The 22,581-nt window shown below is 41.0% G+C and overlaps 2 protein-coding genes across 2 annotated transcripts; both read right to left on the reverse strand.

Annotated features, from left to right (window-relative positions):
- Positions 1–2,913: 2,913 nt before the first annotated feature.
- On the reverse strand, positions 2,914–4,803 carry LOC124188967 (achaete-scute complex protein T3-like). Its single transcript, XM_046581905.1, has 3 exons — positions 4,716–4,803; positions 3,254–3,850; positions 2,914–3,176 (listed from the first exon to the last, which is right to left on the reverse strand). The coding sequence occupies exons 1-3, from the start codon at positions 4,801–4,803 to the stop codon at positions 2,914–2,916; spliced, it is 948 nt and encodes a 315-aa protein (XP_046437861.1).
- Positions 4,804–9,125: 4,322 nt separating this feature from the next.
- Positions 9,126–11,415, reverse strand: LOC124206022 (juvenile hormone acid O-methyltransferase-like). The gene is made up of 5 exons (XM_046603631.1): positions 11,179–11,415; positions 10,399–10,593; positions 10,200–10,332; positions 9,987–10,134; positions 9,126–9,832 (listed from the first exon to the last, which is right to left on the reverse strand). Exons 1-5 carry the CDS (start codon positions 11,346–11,348, stop codon positions 9,666–9,668), a joined length of 813 nt encoding a protein of 270 aa, XP_046459587.1. The 5' UTR covers positions 11,349–11,415; the 3' UTR covers positions 9,126–9,665.
- Between the last annotated feature and the right edge of the window lie 11,166 nt (positions 11,416–22,581).

Below are 22,581 nucleotides of genomic sequence, written 5' to 3' on the forward strand. Positions count from 1 at the left end.
TATTTTCGCTATTTTCGTGCAGCCATTAACGACGTTGCCAAAATCGCCAGAGCCCCGATTTCCCCGCCAATTTTTTAAAAGAAAATTTAGATTCTCTAAAAACAAGGATAAAGTTGAATTTGAATTTTGTTTATTCTCTGAACTGAACTGTTGCGTAAGCGTAACTCACTCTAACAATTTATGATCGTTCTTACTGTTAATTTTACGATTGTCTCAAATACAGCGATACACACAGCAGGCAACATGGGGTGAATCGGGGACACTGATCTGCGGTTCAATGAGCTATACTCCCTTGATATTTATTTAGCACACAATCAAATTATCGTTGATCTGATCTCCAGTTAAATTTGTCACTAGGTGAATCGTTTCGCCAATTCTTGTACCAAAGTCAAGAAGACTATTGAACGTGTTTGTTTCTTTACGGCCGGTGACTTAACAGAGAATTACAGAATACAGCAGACACTGTGTGTCTTTTACATCTCTCCGGCTACTTCTGGCTCAAAGTTTATGAGCCAAGGGCTTAGAAGTCTCTCTCTCTCTCGTGCCGCCCTTTAGAGTCCACTTTTTTTTTCTATTCTGGTCAAAATGGATCAAAAATCAGAAAAGATGTATTTATAAAATAAAATTGTTCGTATAAATAGAAAAGAGGAATCTATCAAGGCAACACGAAGGAAAGAATGAAAGGGTGGAATGAAATAATACAAAAAAAAATTATTCCTGAAAGTGTGGGCGCGCTCGAAAGAAGAATGTGTCTTCTTCAACAAAGCACCAGAAAACGTCGCCGGGCGTCAATATTTTACGAAATGAGAAAAGGTATACAATATACATGTAGTAACATTTCATATGAAAAGACCTCTGTATAGTGTCATCCAATCCTAACCGAGTGATTAACTTAGCGCGAGCCCTGTCAGGCTGTCATCAATTGAATTTCATCTGAGGACTATGCCAGGGTATGAGAAAAATGATGGAATAAGTGAATCCGTATTAGGTATAATAAAAAAAAAAGAGAAAAATTCGGGAGATGTTAAAAACTGACGTTCTGCGTAATCTTTCATCAGAAGGCATTTAGAAAATAATAAGAAAGAAAAAAAAAGTTCACGGGCAAATCGGGGCAACCGCCAGACCCGGTGTAAATGTGTAGTAAGACTAATAAGTCATATGAGTCACAATAATCGCTCACCGACGTACTATGTGTTATAGTAGCGCTTGACGTTCGAGGACCTGTTACCGAACACCAAGTTGTGCAATCTCTTTCATATACTTGTCCTTTCGGACAAATAACTACTAGACACTCGAACGGAGACGACTAGGCCCTGATGCGAACCCCATGCTTTTCGTCTTTTCCACATTTAATTAAATTTAATTGTTGATCCAGGTGTGGGAGCAACTATGCTCACCAGGAGAATTGAACCCGGGTACCAAAGTGCCCCGATACACTCACGGCGCCTTGTTCCACTCACCCACCTGTCCACTTATATAAAATGGTGTCTGCAGAATGAGAATTTAAGTGTCAACCGTGATTGTAGTGCGGTTCTATTGGAAATTTCGCTATAATTAAATTTTTGATAAAAAATTTGTACTGGTGTTCATAAGATCATTTTTAATGCTATAAAAGGACGCAACAAGGTATGCCACTCGGATCTGCCTGAAATCAAGGCGAATTCCGAGTCGTTTTTAACATCATGGATTGGAGTTGCTTGTTTGATCGGTGCCAAAGGGGTAGCTAAGAAACTGAAACGAACGCGTAAGTTCCTGTCTAACACCAGAAAGTTCCCAAGAATTACCCCAGAAGAACGACAGAGGACGATGGTTAGAATTTTCCGGAAGCTTGAGTTACAAAAGAAAAACATGAACTGGTCTAAGACGAAAGAAATGGCGGCGAATGCCATTGAAGAAGCTTTGTTTGACGCAATCGCAGAAGACTTTGCAATGCCAATGCGCGATTTTATGACAAACCTAAAACTGCTAGGTTACAACTCCATCGTGGACAGTTACGCCCAATTGAAAATCGCGATTGCAAAGTGCTCTCCAGCACATTTCGTACAGCCAGAAAATGGATCTTCCTTCGACTTGGGCCATCTCCGAATTGTCATGGATAGCAGGCATTCTGCAATCCATGAGCAGCATCTCAACACCTTGCGAGAATGGCCAAAATACTTCAAGAGTTTAATCTACGTTTCGCTAGGGATTGGCGCACTAAAGTCCGCACACATTATAAGTCGCCTCTACGAGAATTTACTTGCAGCTAAGAAGGAAGCCAAACGGCAAATCAAACGTGCGCGTCTACTGCCACCAATATTGCGCAATCGGCAGAATATATTTCTTAAAGAAAAATCTGACAAGTTAAACAGTCGATGGCTAGGAGGTAAAAGCGCAGGTCGAAAACATCTAAGAAAAATGCTTAATTCTGCTGCTAACAGCCTACCCGGGGCCTCATAGTGACTCAATCCGACGACGGTGCTCAATAAACAACAGCATGGATCTTCAGACAAATTATAATTGATCTTTTCATTTGTGTATTCTCTTCTGTGTTCTGATTAGAAATTCGTGGCCTGTGGGCATTCTCTCAATAAAATTGTAAAAAACATATCTGTTTAATGTCATAGTTAATTGTATTTATTTTAAAATCGAAAATACGTGTAGAAGTTGTGTCAATAATGGATAATTCAATGTGCGTGTGTATGTATGATAGGATGAGACGGTGGGTGATATAGAAATTTCATTGCTCGGATGAAACATCTTGTTTTGATGTGCGGGACCTGATTGCAAACACGGAGCGATTGATATGTACAGGAATACAAGGCGAGATATAAGGTGGGTGGGGGGCTGTTTCTTATCGTCTATATATTAAACGATGGATGGATGGATGAAGGTAAAATGGAAGTGGGGGTGAGAGGATTTAGCGCGGCTTTTCTACAGGCTAGAACTCCACCAGCTGTTGAGGGATTCCAGCCGACTGTGATCCATTATGTTTTGGATGGCCGAGTTCTGTTTTTGTTCCGTCTGCCCTGGGTGATCCAGCAGAAGCTCCGGCACTGGTTGCTCCGCATCCGATCTGTTCCAGCACGACAGGGAGCGCAGAAGTTCCTGCTTGAACAGGGTAGCCGATTCAGTCGGATCCCGCTCAGTTTTGATTCGTTTCTGCTCTCCAGTCGGCACAGCACCGGTCGGCGAAGCTTCCAACAGGAACGGGAATAAAAAACGCTGGTTCTGCTGATGCTGGACGTCGGTACTCTGCGATTCCGGTGACAACTCGAGTCATAGAAACCCGACATCAGGTCGTTGGCCGAAGTCGAGAGACCGGCAATCTCCAAAGGTGAAATGTTTTCGCTTGACTCTTGCATCGACGGCGATCCGACAGCGACATCCAGCTTGTACGGAAGGCAATCCAGCGGCTTCTCTTTAGTGGACAGTTGATCTTGTTCCATTTCCGACCCGCCGCTCGTCGCCAGGAGCTTCTCCAAATTGCGGATGTACTCGACAGCGCACCGCAGGGTCTCCACTATGCTCATCTGGTTCTTCTTACTGCTGCTACTGGTGGCCGGAGGCGATGAAGAGGATGAAGACAGCGGCTCGGAGTAGTGAGGTGATCCGCCGTAAACAATCACCGATCCGCACAGAACCGGAATAATGTGTTGGCGCAAAACGGCGAATCCTGTGTTGACCTTTTTGATCCGAATGCATTCGCAGGCGTTGCGACGGGCCACCGAAGCTGGCGGGTCGGGTCCCAAACTGTTTTTGGTGCCGACCCGTCCGGATTGACGTAAGGAGACGACTGTTGGCTGGAAACTGGCGGCAGAAAAGTGTCGCGGACGGGCAGATTTTGTTGAGGCAGTCGACGCTTGAAACTCTTGAGAGAAAATCCTATAGATCGTGTTGGCTTCACCATTTTTCAGCGGGGGAGTACACAGGAGACACTGTACCTTTTACATCTCTCCGGCTACTGCTGGCGACTGCTGGCACAAAGTTTATGAGCCAAGGGCTTAGAAGTCTCTCTCTCTCTCGTGCCGACCTTTAGAGTCCACTTTTTTTTTATTCTGGTCAAAATGGATCAAAAATCAGAAAAGATGTATTTATAAAATAAAATTGTTCGTATAAATAGAAAAGAAGAATCTATCAAGGCAACACGAAGGAAAGAATGAAAGGGTGGAATGAAATAATACAAAAAAAAATGATTCCTGAAAGTGTGGGCGCGCTCGAAAGAAGAATGTCTCTTCTTCAACAAAGCACCAGAAAACGTCGGGCGTCAATATTTTACGTAATGAGAAAAGGTATACATAGTAATATTTCATATGAAAATCAAAATACCTCTGTATAGTGTCATCCAATCCTAACCGAGTGATTAACTTAGCGCGAGCCCTGTCAGGCTGTCATCAATTGAATTTCATCAGAGGACTATGCGAGGGTATGAGAAAAATGATGGAATAAGTGAATCCCTATTAGGTATAATAACAAATAGAGAAGAAATCGGGAGATGTTAAAAACTGACGTTCTGCGTAATCTTTCATCAGAAGGCATTTAGAAAATAATAAGAAAGAAAAAAAAAAGTTCACGGGCAAATCGGGGCAACCGCCAGACCCGGTGTAAATGTGTAATAAGACTAATAAGTCATATGAGTCACAATAATCGCTCACCGACGTACTATGTGTTATAGTAGCGCTTGACGTTCGAGGACCTGTTACCGAACACCAAGTTGTGCAATCTCTTTCATATACTTGTCCTTTCGGACAAATAACTACTAGACACCCGAACGGAGACGACTAGGCCCTGATGCGAACCCCATGCTTTTCGTCTTTTCCACATTTAATTAAATTTAATTGTTGATCCAGGTGTGGGAGCAACTATGCTCACCAGGAGAATCGAACCCGGGTACCAAAGTGCCCCGATACACACACGGCGCCTTGTTCCACTCACCCACCTGTCCACTTATGAAAATCGGTGTCTCCAGAATGAGAATTTAAGTGTCAACCGTGATTGTAGTACTGGTTAAATTGGAAATTTCGTTATAATTAAATTTTTGATCGAAATTTGTTTAATGAACTTTATTTCTATCAATATTTTCTCATACTTTGTAAAACCTTTTTCATAAAAAATGAATACATCATATTAAAAATGTGTTCAAAGTTTTCTTTACTGCGAAATAGTGTGTTTTTATTACTGCAAATAAAATATAAAAATTCAGGGTTGTAGATAGCGTTAACATTAGTTAGTGTTCTATTTTTTTTACGGGGGGGATATACAGGAGACACTGTATCTTTTACACCTTTCCGGCTACTGCTGGCACAAAGTTTATGAGCCAATGGATTAGAAGTCTCTCTCTCTCGTGCCGAAAAAAAAAGATATCGCCTTTAATCGTCGCTCTCGTCGTAATAAAACTTAGAAAACAATCCTCGGCCAGTCGATCTTTTGCTGTGAGTTTGATTCACTTGATCCAGAGCTAAAATATGTCAATGAAGTCGTCTGCTTTCTGCCTTTCTCTCGTTAAATAGAAAAAATAGAATACAAACACTATGACGGCTACATAAATTCACTTTATGTTATAGTAACGAAATGTAAGTTTTATTATCGACGCGGTGAAATTGCATCAGATAACAGCTAGGAAAATTCGGATTTCCGTACTGTTTGCCTACTGCAGTGCTGCAGTAGGATCGGGGAAGGAAAATGAAATAAAATTAGAAAACAACCACATTATTGATATTGTTACGGGTGACAGTTGGGCTGAATTCTGAGTATTCACAAATTCAGGCGAAGACGAGACGATTTCCGCCTTTCTGCGTAGACCTTGATCGCAAGGTCTACGCAGAAGTCATTAGTAGAAGTAAATGTTAGTAGGAGGGGGGTATATAAGAGGTCAGAGCCTGTGACCAAAGTCTCATTCTCATTCTTATTCTGTAGTCTGTAGTATCTTGGAGGTATTGGAGGTCGTAAGCACTATCTTATTTCTTGTTCGAGTATTATTTGTGTCGTCTTGTCTTATTTGTGTGTCTTGTCTTTCTGTGTCGTCTTGTCTTAATTGTTTGTTGATTGAAGTCGAAGAATAAAGAGTGCCGAGCGAAAAGAGAGTCGCAACATTGGTGTCAGAAGAGGGATGGTGTCACAGAAAAGCTAACCAGCTACACCAGAACTCAACATCCATGCGCGGTAGATGCCGATATTGTCGCCCCGGCCAGCCAGCACTTTGCAATTATTGTGGACGCGCATCTTATACACCAGCAGACGTCGGTGTAGTAACTCGTAGTCGTCAAGCAAATCAACCGACTGTTGCAGTAGAAAATCCGCCAGCCCACGTAGCCGAACCGATTGTTGAAGTAGAAGATCCGCCAGCCGACGTAACCGAACCGATTGTTGAAGTAGAAGATCCGCCAGCCGACGTAGCCGAACCAGTTGTCGCAGTAGAAAATCCGCCGGTCAACATAGCTGAACCCATTGTCGCAGTAGAAAATCAGCCGGTCAACATGGCCGACCTCACGCAAATCCTGGCACAGCTAACGGCGATGCAGCGCATCATGATTGACCAACAACAAGAGAACCAGGAGCAGATCGCAGGACTCCATAGAGAAAATCAACGGCAAGCGGCCGCCCTAACAATAGCACTGGACGGACATGGAGGGGGAAACGGACCGTTACCCAAATTTGGCGGATCGGCAAATGAAGACGTGTTCGAGTGGATAGAGGCAGTGGAGAGAATCGCGACGGCAGCAAGATGGACACCGGCGAAGCAACGACGGATGGCGGCAGCCGCTTTACATGGAGCAGCAGCGAACTGGATTTGGATGCCGATGCCAGCTGCTCATGCAGTGCTACCAGAAGAAAACTGGGCTGATTGGTCGGCAGCTTTTACAGAAGCATTTCGTAAGCGGTACACGATGGACGATTGGAAAGCAGCGGTGGCAGCACGAGTTCAACAGCCGGGAGAGTCTGCAGCGCATTACGCTCACGACAAAGCGAAGTTTCATCGTCTTTGTCCGGAGCCAATGAATGAGCGAGCATTCGTTGGACACTTAATCAGTGGCATTAAACACACACAGCTTTATTGGCACCTCCACAATGCTAATTTAGCTACAATAGCCGCATTCGTAACAGAGTACGGAAGGTTGGAAGTAGTCGCCAGTACAGCACCGCCAGTAATCGACCCACTTCAAGGAGAGCTGGCCCGCTTAAGGACAGAAATGGAGGCAGTAAGAAGAGCCCAAGTCAACAGCATTTCACGATTTCAACAAGAGTTCCACCAACAACCGTTCCTGCGTCAATCAACAGAGCAGCAGGCGTCTTTCGGTACACGCTACAATTCATCATCTAGCCTACCACCAGCGGGGCAAAGGCGCAGCGTTACATGGGACGATCAGCAGCAACGAGGGCGACAAATGCGAGACGAGTGCTACAAATGCTATCAGCAGGGCCACATAGCTCGCGACTGTCCAAACGAACGTGTATGCTCGTATTGTAAAGAGCCAGGACATGTCAACAGTGAGTGCCCAAAACTGGGAAGAGGGCAAGACGGAAATCAAATCAACCCGTCCGTTCAGCCACGCAGCAGATCTACAAGTCCGCATCAGGGAAACGGGAGAGCCGGTCAATCGGGGCTAGACCGGCAGTAGTAAGCATGTGCAAAGACCCCAATAATGAAGCCATTCCATCAGCCAGTATCATCGTTAAAATTCAAGGAGTAGAAGACGGAAAAGAAGCGATCGTCGACGGAGGAGCTACAATCAATACCATCGTACAAGCAGCAATTCCGACCCACAGCATTGATTCAACGGAGACGGTATTTATGGTAGCCACTGGAACCTACATTCACCCTGTTGGAGAAATCACACTCAACGTGGCTTGGGAAGGAGTGGAAAGAGCAGTAAAGTTCATCGTATTGGAGTCAGCAGCCTCACCCATTATTCTGGGAACGAGGTGGACAGCAGATGTGGGTGCAGTGACACACTACGACGAAAAAGAACGTAAAATGAAGTGTATCAGAGGCGCAAAAGCAGTACAGCAACTAGCAGAGTCACTGGCTAAAATAGAGCAAAAAGAAGAAACGATAGGCGCGACACGCAAAGAAGTATTGGCAGAGAAAGCAGTGGAAGAAGAAGCGCCGTTCAGCATCAATCCAACAGTAGAGACGACGGAAACAGCGGAGACGACAACTACAATGCCGTTAATCGTGGCGAGAATGATAGATGCAGTAGTAGCCATCAACAGCTCGAAGCAATCAAGCCCAAGGGTATCACCGTGCGGAATCGTCTACGCTGCGGAGTCGCCACACGAACGCTTACTTCCTTGGCCAGCCGCCGAAGAAGCCCTGGAAGACCAGAAAGTGAGACCCAGACGTATCGACACACTGCGGACGTCAACACAAAGCAAAATGAAGGCCCGAGTGGACAAGCAGCGACGCAAAACAAAGAGGTATTCATCCGTAGACCTAGCGCGAAACATTCGCAAGATAGGGCGCGTTAAAAAGCTGCCGTCCAAGTACATCGGACCCGTCCAAAGTGTAGCCAAGCAGTCACTATTGAGCGATCGTGTAGAAGACGTCAAGGCAAGAAGAAAGAAGAAAGCACAGCGACCGTTTCCAGTACACGTCAAACCAGTGGATCGATGGCGTCCACCGTGAATTGGATGGACGTAGGCAGAAACAATTCCAGTCGACGACGAAGCTACCGTTCTCATCATTATCCGAAGATTATCATTTCCCTTAGTCGTACTTTGTATTTGTTGTTTCGCACTTTTGCAAGCAAAAGTCCGAGTCGAATGGCCGAAATGTTACGGGTGACAGTTGGGCTGAATTCTGAGTATTCACAAATTCAGGCGAAGACGAGACGATTTCCGCCTTTCTGCGTAGACCTTGATCGCAAGGTCTACGCAGAAGTCATTAGTAGAAGTAAATGTTAGTAGGAGGGGGGTATATAAGAGGTCAGAGCCTGTGACCAAAGTCTCATTCTCATTCTTATTCTGTAGTCTGTAGTATCTTGGAGGTATTGGAGGTCGTAAGCACTATCTTATTTCTTGTTCGAGTATTATTTGTGTCGTCTTGTCTTATTTGTGTGTCTTGTCTTTCTGTGTCGTCTTGTCTTAATTGTTTGTTGATTGAAGTCGAAGAATAAAGAGTGCCGAGCGAAAAGAGAGTCGCAACAATATTGTCTTTCTTGTATTCGTATGAAATTCAAAATCTTACGTACTACAAGTTAGTTATTATACATCCCGTCATTTATACTGACGTTTTTTTTCGTGATTTTCACTACTGCGCGACTACGAATCCGCATCGGTCGTTCTTCACGCAAAACTGGAATAATCAATTCGTTTCTTTTGACCTCGACGTGGAGATCATTATTGCACTCCCAAGTCCCAACCCGTTACTGTACCGCTCACTTCCATGCATGTTTCAAATTTTTTTTTTTTCCGTAACTGTAATCATCCACTTATTGGCTGAAACCTTCTCTTAACCATCAAATCATTATGTACAGTAACAGCACCGGTTGCCATTAGATTCACCATCCGTTCTTTTTCTTGCAGATGCGGATTATAAGGTTAGTAGTTTTTGTTATTATTATTATTTTTTTAAAGGAAGGAAAAGAATTTTTCAAAATTCATCGCGTTTAAGTAAATTTCCCGCCGGTAGTTCTCCAAGCCATCATCTGACCATTTCTTCTTCACTGGGATCGCGGTTGCCGAAATTAAGGTTTGCGAACGTGAGCGATCATCAAACGATAACGTGCTACCGTGCAGCCATCTGTGGACGGAGCCTTCAGTTTTTGGAGTTCCATGAGGCAATCCAATAGATAGCTCTCGCGCAGCCGAGGCGGAACCCGGCGAAGGAACGGATTGACAGCAGCCACCGCATCTTCATCATCACACACAGATTAATCGAAAAATTGAAAAATCTTTGTTTTTTTTTGTTTTTTCAACATTTAGAAAGAAATATGTGAACGCAATATTAAAGCGATTAACCGTTCAATCAAGGGATTCGATTATCAAAGAAGTGAACTTTGATTTACTTTTAACAATATTGATGTTCTGAAAAGAAAAACTGCGCTCTTGGGCCGTGCACTCTATCACTTGGAGTCCAGCGGAACGGCAAGTTGAGGAAAACATGTCAGCCGGCCGAGCAGAGTATTGGTAATGGGGTACGTATTCGTCAACATCCTAAAATGAAAGAGAAATAAGTAATAAACTCTTCAGGTTATGTTAGGAAGTAAAAATAAGCATACCTTCATATATTCGGCCCACTCCGTCCGTTCTGCCATGCGTTCGTACATGGTAAAAATGGGATTGGACGCCAAAAACACCAGCAAAATTTCACCGCCTGGCTTAAGTATGTCGTACATGTGCTCCATTAGCCTCCTGTAAAAATTAAAAATTTGTAAGACAAGGATATACGCGGAAACGGCCAAACATTTCCGGTCTTACTGATGGTCTTTGATCCAGTGCAGACAATAGAAGGAAAAAATCTTATCGAATCCATCGGGGAATACTTCTCTCGCGTCAATAGATTTCATGATGTCGACTTGCTGAAATCCAAGACGCAAGTCGTTTTCTTGGTGATGATTTCTGGCGTGGTCGATCATTTTCTTTGAAATATCTATGCCCGTCAACGAAGCGCATCTGGAATGGGTTTTGTTTTTCGTCGAAAATCGTCGAAAATAGAAAAAAAGCACATGAGTTTCTAATCAATTTGTTGGACACAGAAAAACACTCTACGCGCTGCTTTTAATTGCGGCCGGCCGCCAATGTGAATTTGGGAAATATTGAAACAACTCTTCAGTTTGAGGCTATCTTGGCAGCAGTGAAAAATGACTTGTTGTTAAGCCCTCACCTATAGTCTGACTCTATACTCATCGATATTCAATAGAATATCCTCTGCGCTGAAACGAAAAACTTATACTCTGGCGACTGCTGATGGCGCGTTGACAACTGATAACGAAAGCGTCGTGTAGCCTGACACATCATTATAGATTGATTGTTGAGTGATCAATAGGTATTTCCAGCACTGAAGCTCAGAGAAACGATATAGTAACAATCAAATGAAAAGGAACCGTCTTTTAAAAAATGCTATCCTCTCGTTATCAATTCAAAAGGTTTTTCCACGGTTTCCACTATTCCAAATCACATCGAAGCGCGGACAAGAAACTACAGATATAAAAATTGACGGCTAAATTAACTACACGGTTTCAGTCAGATATTCCTAACCTGGGGATGCAGCGGGCCAAATATTCCGTCAAGTCGCCATCACCGCAACCGAAGTCCAAAACGGCATCGCCCTCCGCCCAATCGAACTGAGGAAGGTACTGCGTAAGTACGTGCACAGCGTCGCGTTTCTGGAACGGACTCGCGCCAGCGTAGAGTTCAGGCAGTTCCATCTCTCCGCTCTGCTTGAAGCATCGGTCACTCAGTCGTCACGGACTCTTTCAGCCGCCGTTTCTTTCTGCGGTCTTTATACTGTGTAAGGGTGGACTGTGTTGGCTGGAGAAAATGCCGTAGCCTCGAATTCCCCCCCCCCCCACCCCCCTCTTCGTCTCGACGACCCCCATTTCCTCTCCCCCCCTTCCCCCCCCCCTTCCCTGTCACAAAAAGAGAAAAGGCCCAGGTATATAATCACGCAACCGGAGTTAATCACGTTGGTCTAAGCAACCTTCCCCGTACGAAAATAGCAACCATTGAAAATTCACCCGTGGAAATATCATCCGAAGCATTGGAGGCCTGCTGTCATGGAGAGAGAAAGATCTCTGAGGTGAAAATAGATAATGCGCTGACCTAACCTGTTTTTAGGGAGATGGAAAATAGAAAGGAAAAGAAGAAAAAAAAAAGGAGAAAGGTCTATAGAAATTATCATCAGATCATCTCCCCAGCGCCCCCCTCTCTCTCACAACTGCCCTGTGTGCCTTTTGTATAGAAGTACGAAAATACACCAGAAAAAGCTGGCTTTGTGACGGCGCAGAGTTGGGTTTATGGCAGTCATTACGTAGCTCTTGATGCAGTCGATATCGTCTGACAGCAACATCTTGATATGTTTGTGTGAGAAAGCTCAAAGAAATACTCAAATCAAGAATAGGATGACTCCGAGGTCGTCTATTGTGTCAACTCGACTGAGCCACTCTCGGAGCCACTCCTGTGACCAAATCCATCCAAATAACATTGAAGAAGATTTCTTTAAAAATTTCAACAAGGAAAAAAACAAACAAACAAGGGCGACGTTGAGTAATAAGAACTAGCTACAAAGGACGAACTAAAACATTTGGAATTCCGATGGAGAATCCGCTATTAATTTGTTTGTTCTAAGTTCAAATTACATTGACATTAAGTTTCGAGAAATGAAATGAATGTACAGAAACATGTTGCTGGCTTGAACTTTAATTGTTTTTACATCATATACATTAACAATTAGCTATAATTGATTATAATTCAAAAGGTAGAACTGCAGTTTATTTTTTAAAGGGTCCCTAAGTTGAGGCCTGAGGTTAAAGGTCGTTCCGTGTTTTTTTGAAACGACTTTAATAACGAAGCAACATAATCAGATCAGGTTAACTGACAAGACTTCGATTCCTCTCGCTATCTAATATTTTTTAAAAAATATATATAAAACCAGAAATAAGTAGAAATCATTTATATGGAGTCTCATCTAGTTAGTTTTCCCTCGTCCCCTCCATTTCCTCCGCGAAACGGCGAATAAAAATACAGGAAGACTGACGAGTATGTATAGGTGTTATATATTACGCTAAGTCGCTAACTCAAGGTACAAATCCGAAAGTATTATGTACAAGTGTGCAAAAGACTCAATCTTATCAAGTACACTTGCATTCAACTCACAATATTGTATAATATAGCTAATAAGTGAAAGTTTAACTTTTGAATCAAGCCGGTTCATTTGAAAGAGGGCTAATTGCATCAGTGGATGTCACTAGGGTAAAACAGCGAACTGGGACACGGCCGGCGAAAACGCGAATTGGGACACAAATCGGCTTTTTTTTCTTAAAGTAAAATACAAAAAATTTTGAGGTTTATTGCAAAATGTAATTAATTAAATTTAAGATATAGGAGGGGATACCCAATTAAGCAAAAGGGCGTCATATAATATTCAGAATTAAACGAGATATCGTTAATTGAAATTTCAGAAATTTGCTTACGGCCAAGAAATTTGGGCTCTGTGTTGGCTGTTAGCAAAAAAAATTACGGCATAAGGAATATCTAGAGTATAAGTGAAGTAATCCCTTAAATAATTATATCAAAAGATAGAGAATGAAAAGTTCTACAAAATTGTAAAAGGTTTTGTCAGTATTTTGAATATTTATCGAAATATTTCATTACCAGGAAATGGAAGAAAAATGCGAATTTGGGACAGCAGACGCGAATTGGGACAGCAAATTTTGAACAAGAAATTTGTTTTCGTTATTTCGCCATGTCTGTACATCAATCGACGCAGAATTTGAAGGCGAATCGATTGATGCATAAGGTTTAGGGTTTTATTTTGTCAGTTAAGCATTTTTTGAAAAATTATATTTCAGGGACTCAGGATCGATTCTATCCGAGTTCAAGAAAAATTGTCATTTCAATTTGCTTGTTTTTTATTCTTTTTATAAAATGGCATTGAAAGCGAATAGGGTTTCAGGAATTTTCGCGAAAATTTTTGAATTTTATATCAATATTTGAATTAGATAATGGCTCCTCTTTCTCATAGTACCCTATCTTATGTCCCAAACTATAGCCCCTTATTATTTTATTGGCAGTATTATTTAAGTCTTTACTTTTTTTATTAATCCCGTACACTTTCATAAAATGTTTGGGATTCGCTTTAAAAAATGCAAAAAGAACGAAAAACCGATAATTTTTGTGAAAAAATAGTTGCAGTTTTGCTGCCATAAGGTGCTATGATGCTAATTGGGACAGCCGAATGGGGGACTTTGTCTATACTCTACAATACTCTATCGCAGACTTCCTTTGTAACAAATCGTAGTTCCGAGGTTAAATGCTAGATTGGAATGCGCGTGATCTTTGAGGTATGGGGTTCGAATCTCAAATCCGGTAAAAACAAATAATCAATTCATTGATTAATTCCCAATTGTTTTTATATCTTTAAAAAATTCCTGATTAACGTCCATTGTCAAATGAATTTTTTTAAAAGTTATTCGGTAAGAAATCCCGCTATAGATCACTAGTAAAATCGTCAATAGTTTCAAGGCTTGAACCTTCGACCTTTGTTATACCAATCAACTGCCTTATCCATTAGACCACCAATATCAAATGTCAGAAAACAATAACATGTTAAGATTTCATTAGCGAAACCTAAGCCAGCCAATCATACCCAATTTCCTTTCTATTTTCATTTGATATCACGATTTTATTTCAATTGATCGCAATTATCAAAGAGAATAGGATTTGTTGCCGATAACATAATTAAAAATTTGGTCGTTAATGAGTGTTGAACTCATAACAATCTACTTCGTCCGCCGTGATTATACCGCTACGCCATTATATATTGAAAGAACGTTAGGTAAAGCTAAAGCTTGTTTTTCGTAAGTTTGGGACATTCGCAACACGGACGTCCAACTTCCCAATCGAATTTCTCGATAAATGAACAACAGAATTTAGTTAAGTTTTTTATTTTGTAAATCGTATGTTATACCTTTTAGATTAAGCTAATAAGTTCATAAGATTTTCAAAATCACATTTTTGTGTTGTTGAACAGTTTTGAAACACGATCAAAATTGTTTAGCAGACTGAAAAACTTTTTGACAGCTCAATATTTTGATTTTTTAAATCAGAATATCTTAATATTTTTCTATTGCACCATACTTAGTGTCTTAAGCAATTCGATTCAGAAAAAAATTCTGCGTCGAATGAAATAATTAGTTTTTAAAAATAAGTCTGTCCCAATTAGCATTTTTTGTCCCATGATTACACGTTTTGTCCCATAATTCGCATTTCGTCGATACACGTAAATGCCATAAGAAAGTCTATTAGGAAAAACGCTGTCCCAGTTCGCTGTTTTACCCTAGATTACCTCAGGCTCAAGGAACCGATGTTCCAGGACTCCAGGTGACAGTAGGTGTCGCACCATACTCCCACAAGTAGGACAAGAAGGAGGGAGGGGTTGGAGGATTTCAACCTTCTATATGGTGACAGTACAGTAGCTAGTCTATCTACGGGAAGTTACGGGAAGCTACATTTATCAATGCCAATTCAACAGCTTTATTTTTCGTTGGCCTCATCGGTGGACTGCAACACTATGTTATTACCAAAATCAGTATTTACACATGTAATTTTGATGACTTCATGAATTAATGTTGCAACTGAATTATATTAGCCTGCTTTCTTAAGTTCTTTCATGTGCGGAATCTTGCGTATATTTCGTCGCGGATGTAACTTCTAGTTGCGCTGTATGAATCCGCAATTTATTTATCGTTAGCTAACATGTCTCTTTCTCAAGCGCATTTACGATTGGATATCGTAACGAAAATATTATTCCTAATATCAATTACTCTCTTAATCGTTCTCCGGGAGGGGTGGAGTATACATTAAAGTAGAGGGTTGAAAGCCGCCTGGTGGTAGTTTAACGAATTCGGACAAGATTCGAAGACATAGCAGGGTTCTCCTATGACATAACATAGGAATTCTTATTTTTTTTTTTTACTTTAAACCATTTAATATTTCTGTGCATGATTTTCTGAAAAGTATACTATCTTTAAAATTCTGAAACTTCTTTAATAAAGTTAAACATTTTTAAAAATTACTCACTTGATAGTTCAACTTTGAGATAGGATCGATTCTTGCCAAGGAATTTGAAATTAGAGCGGCCTACTGCCTTCCTGCTTTCCCCAACAGATGGTGTTACAATGTATTTAAACCCCTTTTTCTTGCTTGCTTTCATCGATAGCGATATTTGAATTGATAGTACAGGATAACGACCAAGAACGCCGGAACTATAAAGTAATTCAAAAATCGTTTTCTGTTAAATGGTCGGTATTAGTATAAGTAGGTCACGGTTTTCACCAAAATATTTAGTTTAGCCATTCCCATTTGAATTTATATCCATTAAACAAATACGCATAGAAATAGGCAGAAGTTTGTACAGGGTTGTTATTAAAATTATCGACGGAGTACGGAAACGACAGTTAAACTTAAGTAATCAATTGCTAACTTTGCCTTTTCTCCTCCAAACGCTTATATTTTATTTTGAGTATGAAACTGAAGTTTTCTCCTTACAGTATTTTGTTTTAACCAGAAAAGGAAACGAGTTCAGTTGTTTCATAGTCTTTGTTTCAACCCACTTAATTCGCCTTTTAAAACTGCTGGAACCTATGTCGACTATAGGCTATTCTACTTTTGCACTTGTTTAACCGCTTAGTGGTTCTACCGACACTGAATTAGTCGACCAATTTAGATCATTGCTAAGTTTTGTAGTGATGATAATTTGATGGCGCTTCACGATAATTGCCTGGGTATAAGACAATCATTTAATGAACTTTGACTCTCTTTTTGAGCTTTATGTCCTACTACTATACTTAACAATTTTCCGCGTTGCTCAGTTTCTGTAAATATCCATTTTATACATGTCAAGTGGCCCTTTTGTGACACGGTTACTTTCCCTGGAACGAAAGGCAAAGCCTGATTGAAGCAATGAAGCCGTGTGTTTTATACAGAACGTGAAGCAGAGGTGGAGCTTATTGCTCGCGTATTAATCTGTATTTACCTAGTGAACTCAGAGTCCCAAATTGTGGACTCTAACAAAGGGAGGTGAAAAACAAAGGAACAAGTGATTAAAACATGCCGCGACCATTTTCTAGCCGAAGATGACAAGAACAATACAAAGAAGAAGAAGTTTATATTCCAAAAAATGATTATTCCAGAATATATCCAGGGTCTTCTCTATAGTCTCTCCAGTCATGCTCATTCATTGGCATCAGCATTTTATTCAGAATCGAGGAACCCTTTTTCTATTGGAGGAGCGGCGCGGCGACTTTATAGTTTTGCAACCCTATAGAAGAGGAACAATATTTTTTTTCGGGTAGGAGGTTTCACTCTTTTTATACAAGAAAAAATGGTGGACTGGGCCAAGGCGAAATTTCACTATCAAAGATCGATTCGCTTCAGGAAACGGAGAGACAAAACTAAACAAGTCAGCCGAGCAATTCTCTCTCCCTGTCTGGTAAGACAAAAAAAAGAGCTTTAAATGTGTATCGAATTGTCGTGAAAAGAAAGCATCAGGCGCAGACTGAGAAAGAAAAAAGAAATAGACAGGAAGAAGAAAAAAGCGCCAACTTGCGGTCGAGTGTCTTGAAGCGACTCGGAGTTGTCTTCACGCTCAATTCTCTCGCGCTGAGTCGCTGCTGCTGAATTCCCACATTTAACGGCAGTTGGGAAGGACGTTCGATAGTAGCTATATCTCGCAGTTCTTTGTTTCATTCGATTGTTTGTCTGGACAGTTCTTCTTGATTACAGAATTCGGAGCTTTTAATTTCATCCGGCGGACCCGCAAGTATCATACAGCGATGGCCACTATAGTACTGGACACTATAGTATTAATTTTGTTCGTGGTTTTATTCGGTTGTACATAATTAATCACCCAACTTGAACCCCATCAGTCCAACCTTCCGGAATTCTAGAAGTAAATCAGGCAGGTCAGTTATCGAGATTGCGCAAAAATGCGCATGGTAATAAAACTCTTATGGTGACGTGATACATATTTCATCACAGGCGCGCAGTCAACGACGGCGTTCCGTATGTTCAGAAATCAATAAGCCGGCTTGTGTTTTTTAATATTTTGCGTCGGTTGGGTTTTACCAGTGAGATAACATTTGTTTTCATTTTCAATGGCGCAATCTCGACTACTGTGATGTCGAGCGCAATGCATTCGAACGAAATTGCTTCCTCTATGGCACCCTTTAGGGGGGTGATGAAGTGGTATGGTTCGCCCTAGCTTTCTAGATTGTATTTTTCTCTCCTATGTTTCTCTTAATTTTCTCATTCCTGCTTGCACAATAACTGACAGCCGGAAAAAAAAGAACATATTTTCGTTGCTGTGCTTTTTTTTTCTTTTTTTTCATTAAGCTAACTGGGTACATAACTTACGGTTATCTGCTAAGCCGTGCCACGTGGCGTCTCCTCTCGCTTCGTGCTTCAATCAAACTCCCACTGCATAAATTAGCATTGATTAAGCGACAGCAAACAAATGACTCCGACTCAAAAAAGAACGGAAAAAATAAAGGTCTAAAACGGCTGCTGCTGGTATTGTCTACTTTTGTGTCTTTCCCCGTTTCAGAAATTTCCGACTTTTCGGGTTGCCTTGAAAAAATTGGTGTCCTAACATATCGACTCGTATTTGATTGATCTCAGCGCATAATACGACTATTAGCCACCACCCCCATTGTTTCGTTCGTCCGGCACCGTGAAACTCGTCCAGCCGTGGCATGTTATAGACTACATCGAGCTCATAATGTGGCAGCCAACTGAATGACACTGAGAGGAATCGGTGCGTGACTTTTCGACCAAATGACTTTTTGAAAACAATAGTGTCCTCTTTTTTCCCCCTTCGCCACCGATTTTGTGCCTATATTTTATTCATTTTTATTCGATTTTATTATGAGTCAAAGATGGAGTGTTACATGATGGAGGAAATTCTACGCCACGCATTTGGCGTCTTTTTCCCCCCTCTATTCCTCACTTCTTCATTTATTTTTTTTTTGTTCCCCCCTCTTTCTGTGTTTTGTCATTTCTTCTCGCAAGCCTAATGGAATAATAGATCGCAGGAGCTGGAAACAAGTTAGGGACTTGTCAACTGATGGTGGGGGGACAAAACCGCAAAGGGTCTTTGTGGACGACTGTGTGTAAAACACGTAGGGAAAAAGGAGAAAAAATAAATAAATTTGGTAAAAAGCAATTATTATGTTAAAAACTTCAGCCTCGAGAGAATGTAGTGTATGGTGAGGCGTCAAATTAGAAGAATTACTCGATTTTTGACAAGTTCATTCTTTTTTCCATTGGTTTAAATTGTTTTTGTTGCTTTGCTTTGTGTGTGTTTATGCATGTGTGTGTTATTCACGTTTTTTAGGGGCCTTATTCGGTTTGGGAGAAGAGAGAGAAGAAGAAGAAAAAAAACATATCCAAGAAGGAAACGATCATTACTTTTGCTAGGACTGACTTTTATCGACTTATTACATTCAGGGTTCATAACGACGGCGCGTTACGGCCTATTATGCCTTATGTATACGACGAGACTCCCTCCGGGTTATGTACATATTGCATTTATTGTTCGGCTCCCGAGGAACAAAAGAAATCAAGGGGGGATGAGATGTATGCACAGACGCTTGATGGGGAGAGATGTCCTATCCAAAGAAAAAAAAAAAATTCAACGAAAAACTGGTTGTTGTAATTTTATTGCATCAACAACTGATTCAACAAAATTAGAAATGGGAATAGGACCCGTCAGACGAAAGTCGGCGTGTATACTTCCGGCGATTACCAAAAATGATTCAATATTCCGGGCGAGACTCTACGGCGCAGTGTAGGTAAAGAATCACCGATGAGACTTGTATAATATAAGCATATTATGCATAACGTGCTAGGTGGTGAAGATAATTTGTTAGTGAATTTAAAAAGGGCTATGGAAGAGAGGCCTTATCTTAGAGGCTACTTCAATTTTGGGAATGACTCTTGGGTTTATTTCCGAGCCGAAGGGGGGTAGCAGTGAGCAGTACCTTCCGTGATTATTGTTGTGGTAGAATTGAGCAAGATCAAAAATAGAAAAGAGAAAGAAAAATGAGATAAAACTATAAAAAAAAAGGGGAGAAAAGATAGCCAGAGAGGAAAGAAAGAGAAAAAAAAAGCCAGGATAACAATTTTTTTTAAACAACCAAAAGTAAAAAAAAAGAAGAAAATAAAAATAAAGAAAAAAGAAAAGAAAAAGAGAAGAAATAAGTGTAGTAAACACAAATAAAACTTGCTCGGTTTGTTCTTGGAGCTATCTAGTCTTCAAACCCAGCGGTGGCCTAGCCGCAGTCGCCAGGATGGTGTACATACATACGTATAGCCAAGTCGTAATGAAGCGGCGCCTTTTCAAAACAAAAGCGGCATTAATTACCAGATTTAAGAACGAGCTCACGCCAACTGCGGTCATTTGCCTGTGGTTTTTCTTTTTTCTTTTCCATTTCCCTCCCTTTTCCTCTCTTTCACTAGAACAAACCCGAGTACTTGTAATTGCCTTAGGAAGAAATAGTCCAAACAAATACTATGCTGGCTACCGACAATTGGAGGCCGGCGCCAAGCCGCGCGGCAAATATCAACTCCCTTCATGGGAAGGTTAGCTTATAGCTATCCTCTATGTGTACGTATTGTAGGAAGTCGACTTGAGTTATATAGTGGAGACTTTTCCAGCCAACAACTGCTGGCATCACGCAATAGTAGCGCTCTCTCACACACCCTTTTTTCTTCTGTCTGAATCTATTTTTTTTTTCTTTTTCTTTTTGTGAGTGTGTGTCTGTGTCTGTGTTATTCCTTTCTTTCTTTTTTTCTTTCATGACGTCGCAATTATTTCAAAACCCTTTGGATGTGGAATGCATCAGGGCTTTTGTTTTTTGTAATTATATATTGATTGTTATCCGACTTGATCTTCATTTGCCGAATAAACGATTTAAACAACTAATTACGCATCTGATTATACATCACGAATTCTTGCACAATAAGGAAGTGCGTTGGACCGTGGCCGAAAAAAAAAAACCGGCGATAAATTCAAAGAATGAGTCACAGTTACACGCTACGACTTCAATGTCAGATGGCCTATTCTGAGAATTAAACACCTTTCATCCAGAATGTTGATTGAAATTTTTATATAAAAATCGTTTATGCGTTAACCGAGCGAATTCCGCTCAGGTATTAGGCTACAGCAGTGTGAATTCTATATCATGCGCAATCATAAAAAAAGAATTAATAACGAATGACCGTCGCCGGCGATGCGATCTAGCAAATTAATGGCAATTTCAATTAAGCGCAGCTTATTTATTCTCCTATAAGAATGAGCCCTCAAAAAAAGCGCCTCTGTTATCAAAATGATTTCCCGTAATTTTTATCATGAGCTCTGTTGCCATTTTTCTGTTGGGATAAAAATAAATAAATATATTAAACTGAACAGGGACGTGGAGGGGGGGGGGGAGGGAGAACAAACAAAAAGGTAATCGCAATCAAATAAAACAGAGCAAGTCGTAATGGGTTTTAGCGGTGGCTATAGAAGAGGATGCCATAACACAAGTGTCGGCAATTGTAAATGATTGTTGAATGGAAGCGGTCGGATGGCGCCATGGAGTCAGCCATTGAAGTGTCTGGACAAAACACACAAACACACACATATACAGATAAGAGCAACAAAAAAAAAAAAAAACTAAAAACTAAAAACCAAAAAACAAAAACAAAAAAAAGGAGGAAAAACATTTGGATGTCTCGCTGCGGTCAGCCACTTAGCACCAGACCAGGCGTGTGAATGAAATGAAACGAAACGACTCTCATTTCCATCTCCCATTGCCGACGACGCCACCTCCTCTCTATTCGGAATGCTCATTTAGTTTGTCTTCTTTCATTTCCCACCTACCGTATCATTTCGGCTGGATCCACTTTTTAGCACTCACGTAACACGTACCATGACAGCAAACAACAACAAAAAAGTAATTGAACCTAATTATAGGACTGGAGGGGTGGGATGCTTGTTTTTGTTCTATAAGGAACTTGTTTTCTTTTTTTCCCCAGTCCCAGGGTGGTGGTGGAGAGAGGCTCGTCGCTCTCGTCCTCTCTCTAGGAAGAAAGCGCGCAAGGCCAGCATTCTTTTCCATCCGTGTTCAACAGCCCACAGTCTCACTGTACATACTACAGGTATGCAAGTATATTTACACATGTTGGAAAGGTATATACACACACACACATAGAGTGTCGGGGCCGATATTAAAAAAAAAAAATAACAAAAGGGGCCGAGACTTGTACAATTATACGTTTACCTTCAACCATTTACTAATTTATTTTTTCCCCCTTTTTTTTCCTTTCATTTATTTGTTTAATAAATTGTTGTGGGCTTTTTTTGATTCACGTCTAACAAATAATAAATTAAATTGCAGTTCGGCCATTGTTTTTTAATATTACTTTTTTAAAAATCGTCAAACGCATAAAAATAAAGCGGATTAAACTGGGGGGGGGGGATGTGTTCTCCATTTCCCAATCTTGTAAATATGTTTCTTTTGTTCGATGCGGATCAAATACTAGACTCGTATCTAAATAAATATATGCAAGAAACGGTAGACGAGGAGAAAAATATATTTAGAACGATGAAATGGCTTCTTTTTTTGTATAATAATGACCAGTCCTTATCATTGATTGCCATTGTACGGGCTCTTGTAGCGATGATTAGTGGCACAAGGAGGTGGTCACAAGGCTTTTCTCTCGTCCGAGACTCCCAATTCGAATAATAAAAGAGTTGCGAGACAATGCATCAGCAGGATCCTACTATCAATACCGCGGGAGCCTTTAGTCAATGTCAAAATAGAGGTAATGTCAGCGCGGTAAGTGGTTCATTCCTTCCATTTGGAAGTTCAAAACGAAGAAAATGTTATTATAAGAGGT

Source organism: Daphnia pulex, chromosome 2 (assembly GCF_021134715.1).
Source record: "Daphnia pulex isolate KAP4 chromosome 2, ASM2113471v1".
Lineage (NCBI taxonomy): Eukaryota > Metazoa > Arthropoda > Branchiopoda > Diplostraca > Daphniidae > Daphnia > Daphnia pulex.